At 50.4% G+C, this 18,509-nt stretch overlaps 2 protein-coding genes across 2 annotated transcripts; both read right to left on the minus strand.

Moving 5' to 3' along the window:
- Window positions 1-874: 874 nt before the first annotated feature.
- LOC120500619 (keratin, type II cytoskeletal cochleal-like) lies at window positions 875-6,218 on the minus strand. Its single transcript, XM_039705753.1, has 10 exons — window positions 5,936-6,218; window positions 5,508-5,677; window positions 4,472-4,692; window positions 3,606-3,666; window positions 2,985-3,080; window positions 2,714-2,878; window positions 2,467-2,592; window positions 1,947-2,167; window positions 1,800-1,834; window positions 875-1,353 (listed from the first exon to the last, which is right to left on the minus strand). The coding sequence occupies exons 1-10, from the start codon at window positions 6,216-6,218 to the stop codon at window positions 875-877; spliced, it is 1,857 nt and encodes a 618-aa protein (XP_039561687.1).
- A 4,818-nt stretch (window positions 6,219-11,036) lies between these two features.
- On the minus strand, window positions 11,037-17,541 carry LOC120500612 (keratin, type II cytoskeletal 7-like). Its single transcript, XM_039705744.1, has 9 exons — window positions 16,996-17,541; window positions 15,644-15,858; window positions 14,554-14,614; window positions 14,201-14,296; window positions 13,310-13,474; window positions 12,707-12,832; window positions 11,961-12,181; window positions 11,573-11,601; window positions 11,037-11,458 (listed from the first exon to the last, which is right to left on the minus strand). Exons 1-9 carry the CDS (start codon window positions 17,539-17,541, stop codon window positions 11,037-11,039), a joined length of 1,881 nt encoding a protein of 626 aa, XP_039561678.1.
- Window positions 17,542-18,509: the final 968 nt, after the last annotated feature.

The following is an 18,509-nucleotide window of genomic DNA, read 5'->3' on the forward strand; positions in this document are numbered from 1 at the left end:
TCCTCTAACAAAAACTATCCCCAAACTTACATGTAAGGACCACTGTGGAAAACTCATTTAAGAAGAGAAAGGACAGGAATGGGAGAGTGATTTGGGAAAAGATTTTTGATAAGTTTGTGGCACACTGAATTCTCATCTGTGGGTAGAGGGATCTCAGGTTGCTGCTCCAACATTAGTGCTCTGAATCCCTGGTCAGGCTCAAGTGCCTGAGCTGACTCAGCAGCAAAACTTGGCAATATCTGGAATAATCATATCTTTCAAAACTTGGCTGTGAATGGAGGAAAAAGGGATTTTCCATCTCACCAGAGTGACTCAGAGTGAAGAAAATTTTAAGAGGGACATTACAAGCCACTGCCTGGGATCTTTGAGTAGCCTCCAGGACTATTTCTAGACAGCAGAAAAATAACCCAGACCTCTGATGCAGATGAGCTTCTCTTGTGAAGGAGCGAGTTGGGCTCATTCCAGCAGTGAAGGCAAAGTAGGGTGAGCTAAACACACATTCCCAGCCCACCCCTGGGCTTCTGGGATGAAGAAGCCAGAACTGAGCTAAAACTTTCCCTGCCTTTTGCTGTGTTTTAGCTGATGGCTGTGGGTGGCCACAATCACAAACTGCTTGGCCTTATTAAAAACAAATGGAAAACCAAAACAATTACCCATTCAGAACAATCACTTAGGCCTGTGTTTTCCTTTAGCTCCCGTTCCAGGGACTTGGAGAGCTCTGGTTTCTGTGTGTTCCACTGCTTTTCTTGACTTGAGATCCAAATGTGTGAGAATTACAGAGCAGGAGCAGGGCAGGGGCAGCTGGAAGGGTGGAGGTGAGGGACAACAGTGGGCAGGAGGAACAGAGGAACCATAGGAGGGTCTGGACTTGGCTTTACTCGGGCTCTGTGGCATTCTTCAGGCTTTGGCTTTTTATGCTCTTTTTGCTGGAGGAGGTTTTGGAGACGATTTTCACACCTGGGTTGGTGCCTTTTGCACTTCCAGAGCTGAAATTCCCTCCACTGGTGCTCAGGGTGCTGCTGCCACCCCCGGCATGGCTGTAGCTGCCAGCAGTGCCCAGACCACTCCCTCCTCCAAATCCACCTCCAGCCCCAAGTCCAAGTCCTCCTCCGCTTCCAAAACTGTAGCTTCCTCCTCCTCCTCCTCCACTGCCAGCTCCAAGACCGAAACTGCTCCCGCCGCCTCCTCCAAGGCCAAAACCATTTCCAACACCTCCTCCAAGACCAAAGCTGCTTCCACCACCTCCTCCAAGGCCAAAACCACTTCCGCCACCTCCTCCACTCAGGCTCAGTCCACCAAATCCTCCTCCTAAGCCAGCTCCACCAGAAATGCCGGAGCTGGAGCTGATGACTGCTGCAATGAAAAGCAACCAGAGGGTTGGACATCTGCTTGTCAGCCATGGAATCTGGAATGGGATGGGATGGGATGGGATGGGATGGGATGGGATGGGATGGGATGGGATGGGATGGAAGGGGCCATAAAAGTTATCCCATCCCTGCCATAGGCAAAGACTTCTTCCATTATCCCAGGTTGCTCCCCTCCCCGTCCAACCTGGCCTTGGACACTTCCAGGGAAGGGGCAGCTACAGCTTCTCTGGGGAGTCACCCAGTTCCAGGAAGCACCGTCATCAGGACCTTGACCCACAGGACTCAGACCCAACTTTCATCCCCTGCAAAAGCCCATAATGACAGGAGAGGGTCCCAAAAGTCTTATGTGGGGCAAAACTTCCCTTTTCCCATGGTTTCTCCTAAACCTTGTTCCCAAAGCCAAACTTTGGGATCCAGAACTGTCATACTTACAGTAGCTGATGGGGTTCAGTCCCTCCCCACTGAGCCTGTTGGGGGATTAGAGAAGATTAGAGCAAAATTATGGATACAGGCAGAAGAACCAATCTCTGATGGGAAAAGGGATAGTCACTATTATCCCCACAAGGATTTTGCTCCCACCTGCTCTCCTCGCCCTCCAGCAGCTTCCTGTAGGTCGCAATCTCAATGTCCAGGGCCAACTTGACATTCATGAGCTCCTGGTACTCCCGGAGCTGCCGGGCCATGTCAGCCTTGGCTTTCTGCAGGGCGTCTTCCAGGTCAATCATCTTTGCCTTGGCGTCCTTGAGGGCCATCTCCCCGCGCTCCTCAGAGTCTCCGATGGCCGTCTGCAGGGTGGCACACTGCAAGGGATAGGGGGCTTGGAAAGCTGCTCTTCCCTTTGGGTGAGAGTCACCCAAGGAAGAAACCTATTCTGGCTGGGTCATTCATGGAAAATGTTCCAGCTGAGCTAACATGGCTGGAGTTGAAATGCCAGGCTGGCAAGAATGACTTAATAGTTAAATTTTATAGTGTGAAGCCTGTTCCAGGAGGGAATTCAACACCTTTAACCAGGCTGGAAAAGTCCCTGATCAGCACAGCAGAGCTGTGGTGTTGAGGGATAACAGAATGGGGCTCTGTTGGCTCCTTTTGCCATTCCTACCTGGTTCCTTGTGTTCTCTATCTCGGAGCGGATCCTCTGGATGAGCCGGTTGAGCTCTGAGATTTCACCCTTGGTGTTGCGCAGGTCATCACCGTGTTTCCCAGCCGTGGCCTGCAGCTCCTCAAACTGACGTGAGAAGGAAGATGTAACCTGAACCATCTGAGGTGTCTGGCTGGACAAGACATGGCTCAAACAGCCCCTCTTAGGGGCAGCAGGGATTTTGTGTGGCATTGATGGGTCAGCTCACCTTGGTTTGGTACCAAGCCTCGGCCTCGGCGCGGCTCCGGGTGGCGATGTCCTCGTACTGAGCTTTGACTTCGGCAATGATGCTGCTCAGGTCCAGGTCCCGGTTGTTGTCCATGGACAGGATGACAGCAGTGTCGGACACTTGGGCACTGAGCTGGGCCAGCTCCTGTGGGAAGCACACGGGCACTGCATTTACCTCTCCCAACACTCAGAGTGGTGGCATTCTCCAGCCAAGGACAACAGCAGGACAGGAATCATGGATTTGTCCCTACCGCCTCATAGAGAGCTCGAAGGAAGTTGAGTTCATCACTCAGGGCATCCACCTTGGCCTCCAGCTCCACCTTGTTCATGTAAGCAGCATCCACATCCTGGAAAAGAGCAGCTGTAGGGACACCTGTGGCACTTGGATCCTCTTCTCAGCCAGGAAGAATTTCCTAGCCACAGCCAAGAAATGGCCAAGCCTGGAGACAAGGCTGCCCCTTTCCCTGCTTCCTGGTAGAGAAGCTGTGCTTGGCACATCCCACTGGAAGAGCACCAAGACGGCATCTCTTGCCCCAGAAAAGTTCTGTGTGTAATTTGGAAGTGGATAAGGAGGGAGGTCCTGGCTCTTTGGCCTTGGTACCTGGGATTCCCAAGCATGACTGATCCCCTTTGTCTCTACATGGTCTGTTTTGCACCTATGTGTGTTGTGGGACCAGAGTGGGAGGAGATTTTGCTTCCTTCCTACAAGCCACTCCATTCCTTTCCCACAATACTATGAACAAATGGTGATTTAAAATCCTTCTAAAGGATGAGGATGCAGCTCCACGAGATCTCCCACCCCTCAGGATATTCCCAGTTTGTGCAATGGTTGGGGTTGGCTCAGCATCTGCAGTGCCTCCTGTCTCACCCACCTTCTTGAGCACCACAAATTCGTTCTCTGCTGCTGTGCGCCGGTTGATTTCCTCTTCATACCTACAGGGATAAAGGGAAAGAGGTGCTGGATCAGACCTCAGGAAGAAGAACAAGTGTCCAGGTAGGACTGAAAAGTGATCTGAACTGGGGATGGAATCTCCAAATCAGCCTCCTGGGAACTGTCCAGCTCCAATGTGTGAGATTGCCCTTTCTCAAAAGACTGAAAGGACATTTTTGACTTAATGCAGATGGAACAAGGTAGGTAAAGCTGGTTTAGAGGATTTTCCTTTGCCACAGCTATCACAAGGTGCTGTGTGGTGGCTGAATCTCCATTTTTTGATGGGAAAAATGTTGATGTACCCTTTTTGGTGCTGTTGAGGAAAATGGGTCCTGCAGGGAGAGATACCTCTGAGCAGGGAGTATTGGAGGTGATTAGTGATGTTCTGTGTTACGGGTTGGAGCACAAACTGGAGACACTTTTTCCCCTTTCCTAGAGAAATTTCCATTAATCCTTCAGTCTGGATGTTTGCCTTTCAGAAACTGAATTTTTTGACATGAATCATAGAACCATGGAATTTCAGAATCATAGAACCACAGAATCATAGAATTATAGAATCACAGAATCCTAGAATTACCGAATTATAGAATCACAGATTCAGCTGAGTTGGAAAGGACCCATGAGGATCCTTGAGTCCAACTCCTGTCCCTGCACAGGACACCCCACCAATCCCACCCTGTGCCTGAGAGCATTGTCCAAACACTCCTGGAGCTCTGGCAGCCATGGGACCATTCCCTGGGGAGCCTGGGTGAAAACTCCTGCTGCTCAATGTTCAGCTGAACTGTTTACACCCCATTTCACACTCACTTGTTTTTGAAGTCCTCCACGAGGTCCTGCATGTTCTTCAGCTCCCCATCCATGCGTCCCCGCTCATTGAGCAGGTTGGCCAACTGCCGCCGCAGGTTGTTGATGTAGGCCTCAAACAACGGGTCCAGGTTGCTCTTGCTGGAATTGTTTTTTTGGCCCTGCTCCTGCAGAAGGGTCCATTTGGTCTCCAGCACCTTGTTCTGCTGTTCCAGGAAGCGAACCTGAGCGTTGGGAAGCAGAAGAGGCTTAGGCAGAAGATACCTGTGAGCTGACAGCCAATATTCAACACTGGCAGTGATGCATGGTAGGAGCCAAAGGATTCCTGAACTAAGAGTTTCCAAGCTGGGAATATCCTCTGGATTATCCAGGGCTATGTTAGCCCAACCTGTAGCTGAGCAAATCCACCCTCAGTGTACAGTTCTCTTCAGAGGCAATTTGATTGAGGAAGCAAACGAGCAATGATAAGAAAATTTGGGTTCAGCTCTTTCTTCACCAGACAGTGAAGTTCTTCTTTCACACCCTCTGGGGTTTCTTTCTTTGTAAGATGCATATCTTTCTTCATTAAAGCCAAGGTCTGAGTACTAATGCTAAAAGGCTTAATTGCCTTTCCTTTTGCTCACACATAAAACATATTTATTCAATTAAAAGCTGAGGAAGGACTTGAGTGGTTGAGTCAATTGAGTCAATATAAAAAGGATTTTATCTTGCAGGCAATAAACAACAAAGACCAAGACATCTGCTGTCATCACCCAGAGAGAGCTGGGTTGAGCCACTAGACCTGGACCCGAAAGTGACTTACTCCATTTCAACTAATCTCTGTTATTTCCCAGGCACAAAACCTGGATCTAATCCCATTACTTAAATTTTCTTGTCTTGTTTTCTCCTCTGTCAATGTTCAGAAGGACATTATTGTCTAAGGGAGTTAACAAAGACATGCAGGGAGGAAAGACTGGAGATCTCTGAAGCTGTATTTTGGTACCTACTAGATCCTCACTCCTCCTCTACCACAGATACACAGCACCCAATGAAGTCTCACCTTGTCGATGAAAGAAGCAAATTTGTTATTGAGGGTCTTGATTTGCTCCTTCTCATCTTTCCGAACCTGTTGGATGTTTGGATCTATCTCCAGGTTCAGCGGTGCCAGTAGACTCTGGTTTACAGTCACTTCTTGGATTGTACCCACTCCAGATGGCCCACCAGAAAATCCTGGGGGGTTCCTGCCACCACCCAGACCCACAGGGAATCCTCCCAGACCCCCCAGTCCACCAAAGCCAAACCCTCCACCACCTCCATGACCACCACCATAACCAAGCCCACCAGCACCTCCACCAAAGCCAAATCCACCACCTCCACCACCAAGCCCCAGCCCAAGGCCACCACCAGCTCCACCACCAAATCCACCAGCTCCACCAGTGCCAAGCCCACAGCCACCCCCTCCGCCGCCACCCCCCAGGCCAGAGCCACCAGCAGCTCCACTTCCAAAAGCAGCTCGGAAGCTGCTTCCGACCCCGATGGAAATTCTCTTGCTACCACCAAGGTTGTAGAGGCTCCTGCTGCCAAAACCTCCACCAGCGCCAGAACTGCCACCACCACCTCCTCCAATGAGCCTCCCAAAGCCACCTCCTCCTCCTGATCGTGCCACAGACACAGAGCTAAAGCCAGCCCTGTTGCTGCTGGGAATTATGGCCGAGGCAGCGCTGTAGGATCGGCCTCCACCTCCTGCCCTCATGCTGAGTGTCCGGTTCATTGTGGCAGCAGAGAAGGGGCCCGCACAGCCAGAGAGACTCTGCAGCTCTCTGAGGAAAGCATTCGGCTGCCCCTTTTATCCCCCAGGGATCTGGGCTTGGCTGCATGGAAGTCCAGTGATCAATTTAGTGCCTTCATGGTTTTGACGTGCCAGGAGGCAGCTGTCTCCCTGAGACATGTTAAACCCTGATTGCACCCAAACACACCTCCTGGGGCTGGATCTGCTCAGCTGGAAGAGTTATCTAACACCCAGATCTCTCACAGGGAGAGCTCAGCCTGATGCAAAACCTCTGTCACCTTGCAGAGATGAGTTATTTTATTTTGTATTATTTTGCCTAGCCCTGGAAGTGTCCGAGGCCAGGTTGCAAAGGGCTTGGAGCAACCTGGGTAAATGCAAGGTGTCCCTGCCCTTAGGGAGGATGGAATGAGATGGGCTTTGAGATTCCTTCCAACCCAAACCATTCTGGGATTCCATGATTCTATAATTTCCTTACTGTGAAAGAAAATAAATTTTAAATGTTATAAAGCCAGAAATAATGTCTTGGAATCCCAATTCAACTTAAAAAATGCAGCATATCAACACAGAGATCAGTGGAGAGTCCTCTGGACTATCTCAAGTGAAAGACAGTGAGAACAAAATGGTTAAATCTAAACAAAAATAATTCATGGGGTTTCTTCACCTGGAGGCAGAAAGCAGCTTGATGTTCATGAAACCTGACATCACTTCTGGGGCTCTAACTTATCCAGTTTGCGGTTCCTACTCCCTGGGCAGGGACCATCTCTTTCAGATGACTTGACAAAGAGGTACTGTCAAGTTTTCCTTTCTCTTTTCCAGATGTAAATACTACTTCAAATTTTGCCCATTTGTATTCAGTATTTAGCCTATGGCAGGCTTTGTAGGCTTTTCTTCTGGATATTTGCATTTCCAGAGGACAACTCCATTCCACGCAGAGGCTGTGTTGTAATTTCTCCAGCTAGCTGATGAAGAGATTGATGCATTTTCATCCTGACCTAAAAAACATTTCAAAAAAAGAGGCAGATTTTCTCAAAAACTCTCTGCCCAGCTCTGTGGAATGATGTCATTTTCCCACTTTAGGATGTAGTCAGTCCTGAGTTTCTGGCTCTCTCTAGCTCTGATTTCTTTTAAAGACCTTTGAACCTTCCATCTAAAATGCTGCCAAAAGCGGATTTAACCAGCATTAAAAATATTCCCACAAATTCTCCTTATTTTGCTTTCTGGAGTCCTTGGGAAAAAAGATAAATTCAACAGGGTGTGGTGACATTTTCTGGCATCTCAGACTTTGTGGAACTGCAGTGTTGAGAGTATTTTATCCCTTGCATGCCAGAGCTCAGCTGTTTTTCAGCATGGGGCTGCCCTGGTGGCTTTGCCTGAATTCTGCAGGTCTGGGGCTTAAATATATTTACAGGACAGGACTCTACTTGTCTTTCAAAACACATCTCTGTGCCCCAGAGCTACAAAACCATTGAGGAGCTAAAATCCCACTGGCTTCTCTGGAAGAAGGTTTAAACAGGTGCTACTGAATACAGAAGACCAAATATCTGATTATCGCTGCAGAAATGCTGCTGGACAGGCTCGAATGGGAGGGCTGGGGGACTGAAAGAGAATTTCCCTTTGCAGTGAGAAATTATTCCAGGATGGTGCAAGTCAGCTTGTTTCTTTTGGGGAAATGTGGGTCTGAACCTGGAATGTCACTTGAAATTCATGAGCATCCATTGCCTCAATGATTTGCATAAAATTCAAAGCCAGGGTGCGATGGGAAAATGAGATTTTGTCTTCATGGTTCCTTGACCCCAGTAAAGGCAGCCTGTCCTGAAGCTGAAGAACAGGTTCAGATCAGATGTTAGAGCTGAATGAATGTAATGGGATTAAAGGTGGGGCTGCCAAGAAGAAAGAGGGAATTGTCACTTCAGGCTCCCACACTCTTCTCCCCTCGGCTCGTTATCCACAGGGTATGTGACCGAGGCAAAGACCACCTGAAAAACGCTCCCTTTCCTTCCTGGGGCGGTTGGTGGTGTGGAGGAGCTGAGGGCTGAGCCTCCAAACCCAGAGGCAGATGTGACCTTTTTAATGTCTGTTTGGATCAACTCTGCCAGGCTCTGGGCTCAAGCTGAAAGAGGGAAAGTCAAAGTTGAATATATGGAAGAAATTCCTCCCTGTGAGGGTGGGGTCACCCGCCCTCAATGGATTTCCCAGAGAAGCTGTGGCTGCCCCATCCTTCAAAGGGTCCAAGGCCAGGCTGAATGGGACTTGGAGCAACCTGGGACAGTGGAAGTTGTCCCTGGCCATGGCAGGGGGTGGAATGAGATGGTTTATAAGATCCTTCTAACCCAACCATTCCATGAATCCATAGTTTTGGACTCTATCAATTTACAAAAGGGTCTGTCCAGATTTACACTGTGCAGGATTTTACCCCCATCCACCCCAAACCCACATTCCCGGCTTTTTTCTCTCCAAAATACCCTGATCTACATGAACATCTTCAAGCAGGCATCAGCAAACATGGCTTTTGCAATAGCTGGGATTTGAGGACAGGGATGATTAAAGGTTTTTTCCCAGAAATGCAAGAGCTGCCAGACAGCTTTTGCCCCCTGGGGAGCTGGCTGGTGTTTGGTGTTCAGGTATTGCTTTGCTGGGAGATGATCAACATAAATTATGAGCTGTTGGGGCACTGCAAGCTTCTTGTTTTGGGTGTTTCTGCTTGGTATTTACATAGAAATGAGATGGAGCCTGTGTCGTGTTCATGGAGCAGAAAAGATGAAGATGTTTCCAAAAACATCTTTAGCAGAGTAAGTTTTGCTTTCTCACCAAGGGCTGACCCACTTGGCTTCCACTACCCCCCAGTGAACTGTGACATTTATTAAAACAGAATTAGTGCTCTGCTCCCTGCTGATCACATCCAATATACCACGAGGGGAGCCAGAACGCCCAATGCTGGGAGAGCAGCAGAGGCCAGAGCTCATCCCATACTGGGTTCATCCCCAGCCCACCAGCGAAGACAGACTGAGTCTGGGATGGGGGCTGAGCTCATCCTCCAGCCTGCAGAGGTCAAGGGAAAGAAGCCGTGAGTCAGCAGGGAAGTCTTGGAAGCAGAGTAGGCCATGGGGGAACAAATTCCAGCCCCTGGTTCTTGTTGAGCCTTTCATGGGCACGTGATCCTGCCCACACCCTGTGCTGCTCCAGGCTGGACACAGGGATTTCTCCAAGGGTGATGCAGAGCTGGTTCAGGGCCTGTTGGCACCACGGGGAGCTGCGGGAAGGGAGGAGCTGCAGGGCTGGCTTGTTTTCCTGCGATTCCAGCTGGGCTGAGCTGTCACCATGGCAAGATCCTCCCAGCCAAGTTACAGAGACCCATCAGGGGTCATGGTCCAGGGGAACTGGGAGCCCTGCAGAAGACCAGGAGTGCTGGGACAACACTCAAACTTTTGGTGGGACTTTTGTGGTGTTCTGTGCAGGGCCAGGACTGGGATTCAATGATCCTTGTGGGTCCCTTCCCACCCAGAGTACTCCATAATTCTATGAACCTCATAGAGAAAAGGAGAGGACTGTGTGATTTCTCCTAAATCCCAGTTTCCTAAAATTGTGAGACAGGGTTTTCCCTCCCTGGAAGGGATGATGGAGGGCCATGTCTAGCCACATCTCCAGACTCTGATTTTTGTGTGAGTTCACATATTTTAAGGAAGGTGGTGGTTGAGGAAGAAGCCGCTGGTGCTGCATTTTGGGAAACTGCACTTTGCTCTTACTTCTAAAATCAACCCGCTCTCGTGAGAGGGTTTCACAGGTATGATGTGGGATTATTTTCCTGTTCCTCCCTGAGCTGGTTCTCACTGATTTCCTTAAACAAGGGCCTGGCTGCCTTTTTGTTCCATCTCCAGAGATCCCAGACACTGTGAGAGATCCCAAGCAAACTGCATACCCACAGATGGTTAAATAACCTCTTTTCCAGACTTCCTTGTGGCCACACTAATCAGTGGATGGAATAAAGGTATGCAAAAGTGCTTCAGGAAGGAGACCAGACAAAACCTTCTTGAAGCTCCAAACTCCACCTATTTGGAGACTCAGGTTTGAGGAAATTTCTTTGATTTGCAATATGAGGGAGGGAAATAAAGCCCAGGCAGTGCAGCATGAATTATGCATGGAGTTTATTGAAGGTACAGCTGAAAGTCTGGAGTAAGCGAAGGGTAATAACTCTGTTCACTTACACATGAAAAGCTTTAACTCCGTCTATTGCACACAGGAAAAACAACACATGCATTTAACTACAGAAATATAAGGTGCTCATTGGGGTGTAATTAAAATCTGCTCTACCAAACGCAATGTAGCAACCTGGACCAATTTGCATAAGCATTCCCAACCCTCTTGTAAACAGGAAAAATTGGATTTTCTTCTGTCATTAAAGAAGTAAATTACAGCTGCAGCTTTGTCTTGGACAATTAAATTGTGGCTTCTCTCTCTGAAGTTAGGATGACCAAATTTTTCATCCTTTTGCAATAGCTGCATTAGATGTATCTACTGGAAAGGGGTCAAGCAGTGAAGGGTGACTGAAAAGCCAAGATGATGAGCAGAGACAGGGATGTTCTCTGGAATTAAAATCTCACCTGGCTGAGGGGGGCAGGGGGGAGTTTCCCCTGAGAAAACATCAGGGAGAGGGGTGGGTTTTGTCAGGCTAAGGGTTTAGGCAGAGCGATGTCCTAGCGCATGGTTGTGTGATCCCTGTGGCTGTCAGAGGGAGGGGGAATACTGTTTTATTGCAGAAATGCTGATTATTATAAAATCTGGCGTGCCGGGCCCCACCGGTCTCTACCGGGTCGTCCTGACCACGCGCACGGCTGTGCTGAACCGGTTGCCGCAGACCCCCGGGGCCCCGGGGATGAGCACAGCCCCGGGGCCGCACTGCTCCACGCCCGCGCACACCACGTTGCCCAGGTTGCCCAGGTTGCCCAGGTTGCCCAGGTTCCCTAGGTTGCCCATCCCGGTGGCGCACTGGACTCCGTCCACCCCGGTGATCACTTCCCTCCCCACGCAGCCCACCGCGCTCCTGGCCCCGAACCCTGCCCCGACCTTGGGGACACAATCCACGCTCCGGGTGCTGAACCCAGCATTGCCGAAGGACGAGACCATGCCCAGCCCCGCGCCGGCCGCTCCGGTCTTCACGGTGCATTTGCCTCCGATTCCAGACAGGGATCGGCACTCCCCGACCGTGCCCCCGCCGCTGACCACGGCTGCGGGAGAAGAACAGGCTCGGTCACGCCCAGAGCAGCGAAAACACGGCTTAAAATGAGTGCTACAAGCTTAAAAAGCTTGTAAGGAAGTCAAGACGGGTTTCATTAACTCACCAACGCTCACAGGGTTGCCGGTGCATATCCTGTCAAGGAGAGAAATGTCTCAGAGATGTATTTAGGGACATATTTCTCAAATTCACAGTCAAATAGAGCCCAGCCACTGCCTCCTTAGAAACCTGACATGTCCTACGGCTCTTTAGGTGCACCCTGCTGAGAGGTGCTTGTTCAAATTGCTCGCCAAAGCACTGCAGGGTTGGGTCCCTAATTCCACGGTCACGCTAATAGCCTATTCTCTTTTTGGATGACAGTGTGATCCCCTCTGTACCCAGTGGAAGGGAAAAGGGACCCTGCTCCCCTCTGCAGCCCTGGGTGCAGCATTTCTTTCTCCTCCCCTTGTCTTTTGCTGATCATCCTTACAAGGTGCGTCCAGGGCTGCTCCTACCTGCTCTCTTCTCCCTCCAGCAGCGTCCTGTATGTGGCAATCTCAATGTCCAGGGCCAGCTTCACATTGAGCAGCTCCTGGTAGTCCCTGAGCAGACAGGCCATCTTGTCCTTGGCCTGCTGCAGAGCTGTCTGCAGGTCAACCAGCTTCTGCCGGGCATCCTTGAGGGCGCAGTCTCCTCGTTGCTCGGCATCACAGATGGCTGTCTGCAGGGCTGAGATCTGGGGACAGCCACAGGAGGACATTCCAAAGTTTCAGTCAAGTAGAGTAAAGCCCAAGGGCAGGGATACCTTCCTGTAGCCTGGACTGCTCTAAACTACATCCAACCTGGCCTTGGACACTTCCAGGCACAATTCCTCTGGGCAAGAGGGCAGCCAAGCGTGATATTAAGGGGTATCTCCACAGTGTTGCTCATCTATTCCTCAGCCAGGAAGTGCCAGAGAGCCAAGATTTAGGCTGGACTTGTGGTGGCCAAACTATTTGGGATGAAGGGGACGGGATCTGGTGGCTGCAGCCTGGTGGGAGCCCACAGCAAACACTTATTCTGCTACTGCCAAATCAACACACTTCTTATTTGCAAAGTGAGAGATAAATCTTTCTTGTGTTCACAAGCAGCAGATGAGAAGTTAAAATAGACCTAATCTGGGGCAGAGGGTTCTTTGCAGCTCCACAGGGTGGGAGCTGGTAGGACAATGCCCCTTGACAGAGGAGCTGCACTCCCAAGTGGATCCATCCCTTCGTCCTACCTGTTTCTTCACGTTGTCCGACTCACACTGCAGCTTCTGGATCATCCTGTTGAGCTCAGCAATCTCACTCTGGTTGTTCCTCAGGTCATCACAGAACTTGCCCCGGCTGCTGTGGAGTTCCTCCAGCTGTTGCACAGGAAGGGGATTATGTCAGTGCACCCAAATCCTCCTTCCCAGGGCTCCCACCTTCCCAGGGAGATGGAAATCTCTGCAGCTGCACCAGGGTTGGTGTCCCCAGGGCACCACCCAGACATGGCCTCAGTCTGGATAAGGCAAATTCTCAGGAGAGTTCTGGACTTGCTGATCTTGGAGGTCTTTTCCAGACTCAAGGTTCTATGATTTGCCCTTTGGGAAGCAATGATGCTCCTCAGAGAGCACAAAGGGGACATCTCTGAACACTCTGATCTGCTCTGCTTGTACTGAAATGTCTCAAACCACACTTTTAAGGTTGGTTTGTGTTTGGGGTTTTTTGGTACAACTTTCTTAAGCAAACTGAAGCCAATACACAGTGTGAGACAGGTTAAAGTTGCATCATGGAGGATGGGAATGGTCTTGGGAATGGTCTCAGAAATGGTCTGTCACAGAAGTTAATGGAATACTCACCCTGGTTTGGTAGAAAGCCTCCACCTCAGCCTTGCTCTTCTGGGCAATCTCCTCGTAGCAGCACTCCACGCTTTTGATGATGCCCTCCATGTCCAGGTCCCGGCTGTTGTCCATTTGCACGATGACAGAGGTGTCACACAGCTGACAGTCCAGCTGAGCCCTCTCCTGCAGGACCAGAGCATCAGTTCCATTCCCTCAACCAGCCCCAGCCAGGCCAGCAGCAACCCCAGCCAGGGGGGTCTGATTGGAGGAGGTTCTCCCCTGAACTCCCCACATTGGGTTTTCCAGTTGGCCAACTTGTGTCCAGCAAGAGGTGGCAGCTGGGACCTGTTTCAGTGGCACAACATGGGATGGCTGCATGCAGTTCCCTAAGGAAGAGTGGGGAATCCTGATGAAGCAAGCCATTCCTGGCTGTGCCAGGGCTCTCCTGGATGGGGAATCCTCATGTTCTTTGAGCCCCACTGACCCCTACTGAGGGGGTTTACCTCAAAAAGGTGTCAATGCAAAGTGTCCCCTGTGTGTTTTGTTAAAAACTTATGGAATTTTAAACAGAAGTGTTATTTTCATAAAAATATTTTGACTACTGAAAAAAAAAAAGTGCTAGAAACATTTGGCCAACCCAGGGATGGTTTGAACTAGAATTTGAGAGGTTTTCAGGCAAAATATCCCTCCCCTTGTGGGCAGCAAAGTAGCAACCAAGACACTCTTTGCCTTCCCAAAGTAGGTGTGACAGCATTGCTATCAAATACATCTACAAGACATAGTTTTGGGCTGCAGTTCCAGGATTTTCAGAAAAGACACCTTTCCCTTCACTCTTGGTCTAAGACTTGGGTGGGGAGGGCAGGAGATGATGCCTCACCCCAGGGAGCAGATTGGGCCAGGTGCTCTTACCTCAGCGTAGATGCACTTCAGGAACTCCAGCTGCTGCCGCAGGAGACCCACCCTCACCTCCAGCTCCTCCTTGGTCAGGTAGAGACAATCCACATCCTGGAGAGATACCAGGCATTTGGTGAAAAGAGATGAAGGAACGACTATGGCAAATCCCAGGTTTTCTTTAGATTAGGAGAAAACCCCACTATTTCCAGCCCTTAGCGCTATGTGCTGAAAACCTCAGAGGGGCCCTCCAGATTCCTTGAGTTGCCTCCATTTTGGGGCATCACGCTGTGCCATGGTGCCAGGACCCCCCACTTCTCCCAGTGACCCCAGGCCCAGGGCTTGCCCACCCTTATCTGGCCCTGACTCACCTTCTTGAGCACCACAAACTCATTCTCTGCTGCCGTGCGCTTGTTGATCTCATCTTCATACCTGCAGGAAAGCAGAGCGGGGGATGCTGAGCCCTGGGGGTCCCATCTCCATCACCCAGCCGTCCAGTGCAGACCGTGGGAAATGAGATTTCACTTTGCACCTCATTTTTTATCATTGTTTTTGCTTTATTGCTGTTTCTTTCCCCCTCACTGGGTTTTACTCAGCAGTTTTAGCCATGCCAGTGCTTTGGGTGGCTGGAGTCAGAGGACAGAAAATCCAGCCAAACCACCAGAAATGCAAAGCTGGAGGCTTGGGTTGCTGCTTCCAGCCCTTCTGCTTTGTGAGATGTTTTTCCAAAGCATCCAGGACTGTGCTCAGAGTGTTTATGGGGAGACTGGCCAAAATGCCCTAGGGGAAGTTCAGGAGCTTGAGCAACCTGTGAAACTCCAGGGTGCAGGGGGAGCACAGTCAGGGCATAATGAATCAGTAATTGGGACCTGCAAGAACTTTCACAAGATGCTGATTCTGTGAGTTGACCTGCTCGATGGTGGCTCAGCAAGAAAATAAGACCTGAAATTATGAACTCTGGGGAAAGTTGATCTAGTGACCTTTGTGGCTTAGCAGAGCACACAGGGAGATATTAAGGAGTATCTACAGCTTAGATTAAAGAAAAGAAATTCCCACATTCCCTCTGGGAAAAGAATGAATCCCAACATGATGTGGGTAAAGAGTGGAGTGGAGAAAATTGGCTGAGGGTTTTGTTTGTTTTGTGGGAATGGATGGCACTGGGGAAAACATAAGCACAGGTGGTGGGGAGATCTGATATGGCAAACCTCAGGGGTGTGCAGGAGGCAGAGGAAGAGTGGTTTCCTATCCTGCTCCCGAAGAAAACTGGGCTTGAAAACATCTCCCAGTCCATCTCCAGTGCAGCACTGGATGCCCAGTGCAGGAAACTTGCCCAGTACTGCGGTGCCTTGCCCTGTGTCCCAGTTTGTTGACCCATCCAGTGCAATTTCCTTAGATTCACACTCAGGGACACCACCCAGCCCAGCAACATCCGCGTCTGCAGCTTCCCTGTCTGTGACTTACTTGCACTTGAACTCCTGAACCAGGTCCCGCAGGCACCGCTCCTCGTTCTCCAGCCGCTCACGCTCCCCCATCACACACTCCAGCTGCTTCCTCAGGTTACAGATGAAATTCTCAAACACGGGCTCCAAGTTTCTCCGGGATGCTGGGAGCACATACTGCTGCAGCAGCTCCCACTTGGTGGTCAGCACCTTGTTCTGCTGCTCCAGCAGCCGCACCTGGGCAGGGAAGAGATGGGAGACTCAGGTTTTCCTGTCCCAGGGCTTCTGTACTTCCCAAAGGGAAAAGGGAAAATCAGATCTGAATTGCAAATGGTCAGGTGCTGCTGTCTCAAGGGGTTGAGTGGGACCAGCATCTTCTCTGAGCTAAACTGGTCCCACCCAGGACTCGAATCTCAGGCTGAGCAACATCAGTGCCTTCACTCTGCATGGAGACCAAGCCTGGGTTCAGCCAACGCTTGCTCAGCCAGACACCTCCACTCCTCCCCCAGAACTGGATCCTCGGCCTCCCTATGGGCCCAGGGCAGTAACAAGTCTTTCTCAGCACTAAAAGCTCCATCCAGAACCTCATTTGGATGCATCTGATTTAAACTCCAATCGTGAATACTTATCATGCCTTTCCACTTCTAGATTAAAGGGCTCTCTAGGAGCTTGATGGGTCATGAATAAGTCATTTTACAAATGGGAAGAAGCAGGAGTTGCTGCTCCTGGGTGGATTCAGTTTTTCCAGTTGCAGAACAACTCTCCAGGAAAATCAAGATCAGATCAGACAGAGCAGATTTTCTTTGCTGTTTGAAAAATTCTTTCCCATAACAGCTCTCTAAAGAATTATGAAAACCTTTAAATGTAGCAAAGAAAACAATGAAAAATTACATATTTTTAGGAAATCACCAAATCATTTTGTACACAGAGTGGAGGGACAGAGAAATTAAAATAGTTCCTCCCATTTTAGTTAAATTCATCCTTCCACATCACCTTCATGAAACACAAACTATTTTAAGAATGCAGAAGTCCTTTGGAGTTTATAGATTTGTGAGAGCAACATCAGATTATACACTTGAAATAAAATTTCCTATCCTTCAGTGTCTTCATCTCATCACTCACAGGTTTGGGTTTACTATATCCCTGGAGCTGGTCCTGACCCCTTTAGCAGGTTGGTAACCATCCAAGGGTACAACAGTGGTGGTGTTGCCTTGGTGAAAAGCTAAAATCCAGAGGGTCTCCAGGCCAGGACCACCATGCCTCATAAGAAACATTTCAGCACCAGGGCACCAGGAGAAATAGCTCCTCATGTTGTCTGTGGGACACGTACCCTTCAGAGCCGAGGGACACAGGGTGGGGAAAGCAGGGTCTCACCTTGTCGATGAAACAGGCAAACTGGTTGTTGAGGTTCTTGATCTGCTCCTTCTCGTGGGTCCGCACTTGGCACTCCTCGGGGTCCACGCCCACGCACAGGGGCTTGAGGAGCTCTGGGTGGATGCTGACGCCGCGAATCCCCTCGGACCTCCCTCCGCTGAGGCCAATGCCAATGCCACTGCCGTAGCCCCCCATGGCCACGCCATCCCCCAGGCCTCTATAGCTGCCCAGGCCCCCGAAGCTGGCACAGTTCCCAAAGCCCATGACGGTGCCAAAGCGGCCCCCGCCGTAAGCGACGCCGCAGCGCCCGACGCCGGCACCACCGTAGACGCCGCTGCGGCAGCTCCCACCGAAGGAAATCCTTTGCCCTCTGCCCAGGTCACAGACACTGCGGCTGCTGAAGCCACCGATCCCACACCTCCGTCCCACGGGCTGGCAGACGGAGGCCGAGCTGCTGTTGGCCCTGCCCAGGCCACAGACAGCGGATGCCGAGGAAAAGCCTCGTCTTCCCAGGATGGAGCCAGAGGTGTAGCACTGTCGGCTCATGGTGGCTGGGGTGGGTGGGCAGTGACGGCGACGTGGAGGAGCAAGAGAGGAGCAGGGACTGGAAGAAGGAGATCTCCTTTAGCTCCTCTGAGGCAGAACCCTTCTCCTTATATACATTTCAGGAGGTGCCTCAGATGCAAAAATTTAATTTATCCACTGGGTTTGGTCTGCCTGGCAGCAAGGAATGGCTTCCAACATTTTAAACCCACAGCAAACACTTCTATCTCATATGAAATAATGTGGAAATTAAAATAAACTGCTTTGCTTGCAAGCTTCAGTTTCAGGACTTATATTTTACTTAATTAATCTGCTTCCTTATTGTGTAATTATAGTTTAGCAAAATAATTCAAGGGGTTTTTATTCATGGCTTGTTTACGGTTTGGTTTCACCACAGCGTTTAATTACATTTCAGGACCTCCTGCAAAATGTCGTGGGGATGCCGCCCCTTTCAGGATCCATGGCCAGCTCCGGGCAGGCTCTTGAGCAATGACCGCTGCTGACAGGGAGAGGGAAGGCGGATCCATCCCGGCTCAGCACTGACGTTGTTGGGAGCGCTCTCGTAAGCATTTATTCCTTCCTCTTGTGGGGATGGCTGTGGCTCTTGGAGGCAATTCGGGTGCTGACCGTCAGGATGGGGTTGGTGGTTTCCGTATGGATGGAGCAGGAACCGCGTGAGGTGGTGCTGAGGATGAGTTTGGTCATGGGGAGGTTGCTCTGGGAAACTGAGGGTTCACAGAATCATGGATTTGGCTCAAAAGGGACCTTAAAGCTCATCTCATTCCACCCTCTGCTGTGAGCAGGGACACCTTCCACTGTCCCAGCTTGTTCCAAGCCTCATCCAGCTTGGCCTTGGTCACTTTCAGGGAGGGGGCAGCCACAGCTTCTCTGGACGACCTGTGCCACAGCCCAACGGGGCTTCCACTGCCCCTTAGCATACCTGAAATTGAAGATAAGGCATTTCTCGGAAA

Source organism: Passer montanus, unplaced genomic scaffold, assembly GCF_014805655.1.
Source record: "Passer montanus isolate IOZ18808 unplaced genomic scaffold, ASM1480565v1 scaffold183, whole genome shotgun sequence".
Lineage (NCBI taxonomy): Eukaryota > Metazoa > Chordata > Aves > Passeriformes > Passeridae > Passer > Passer montanus.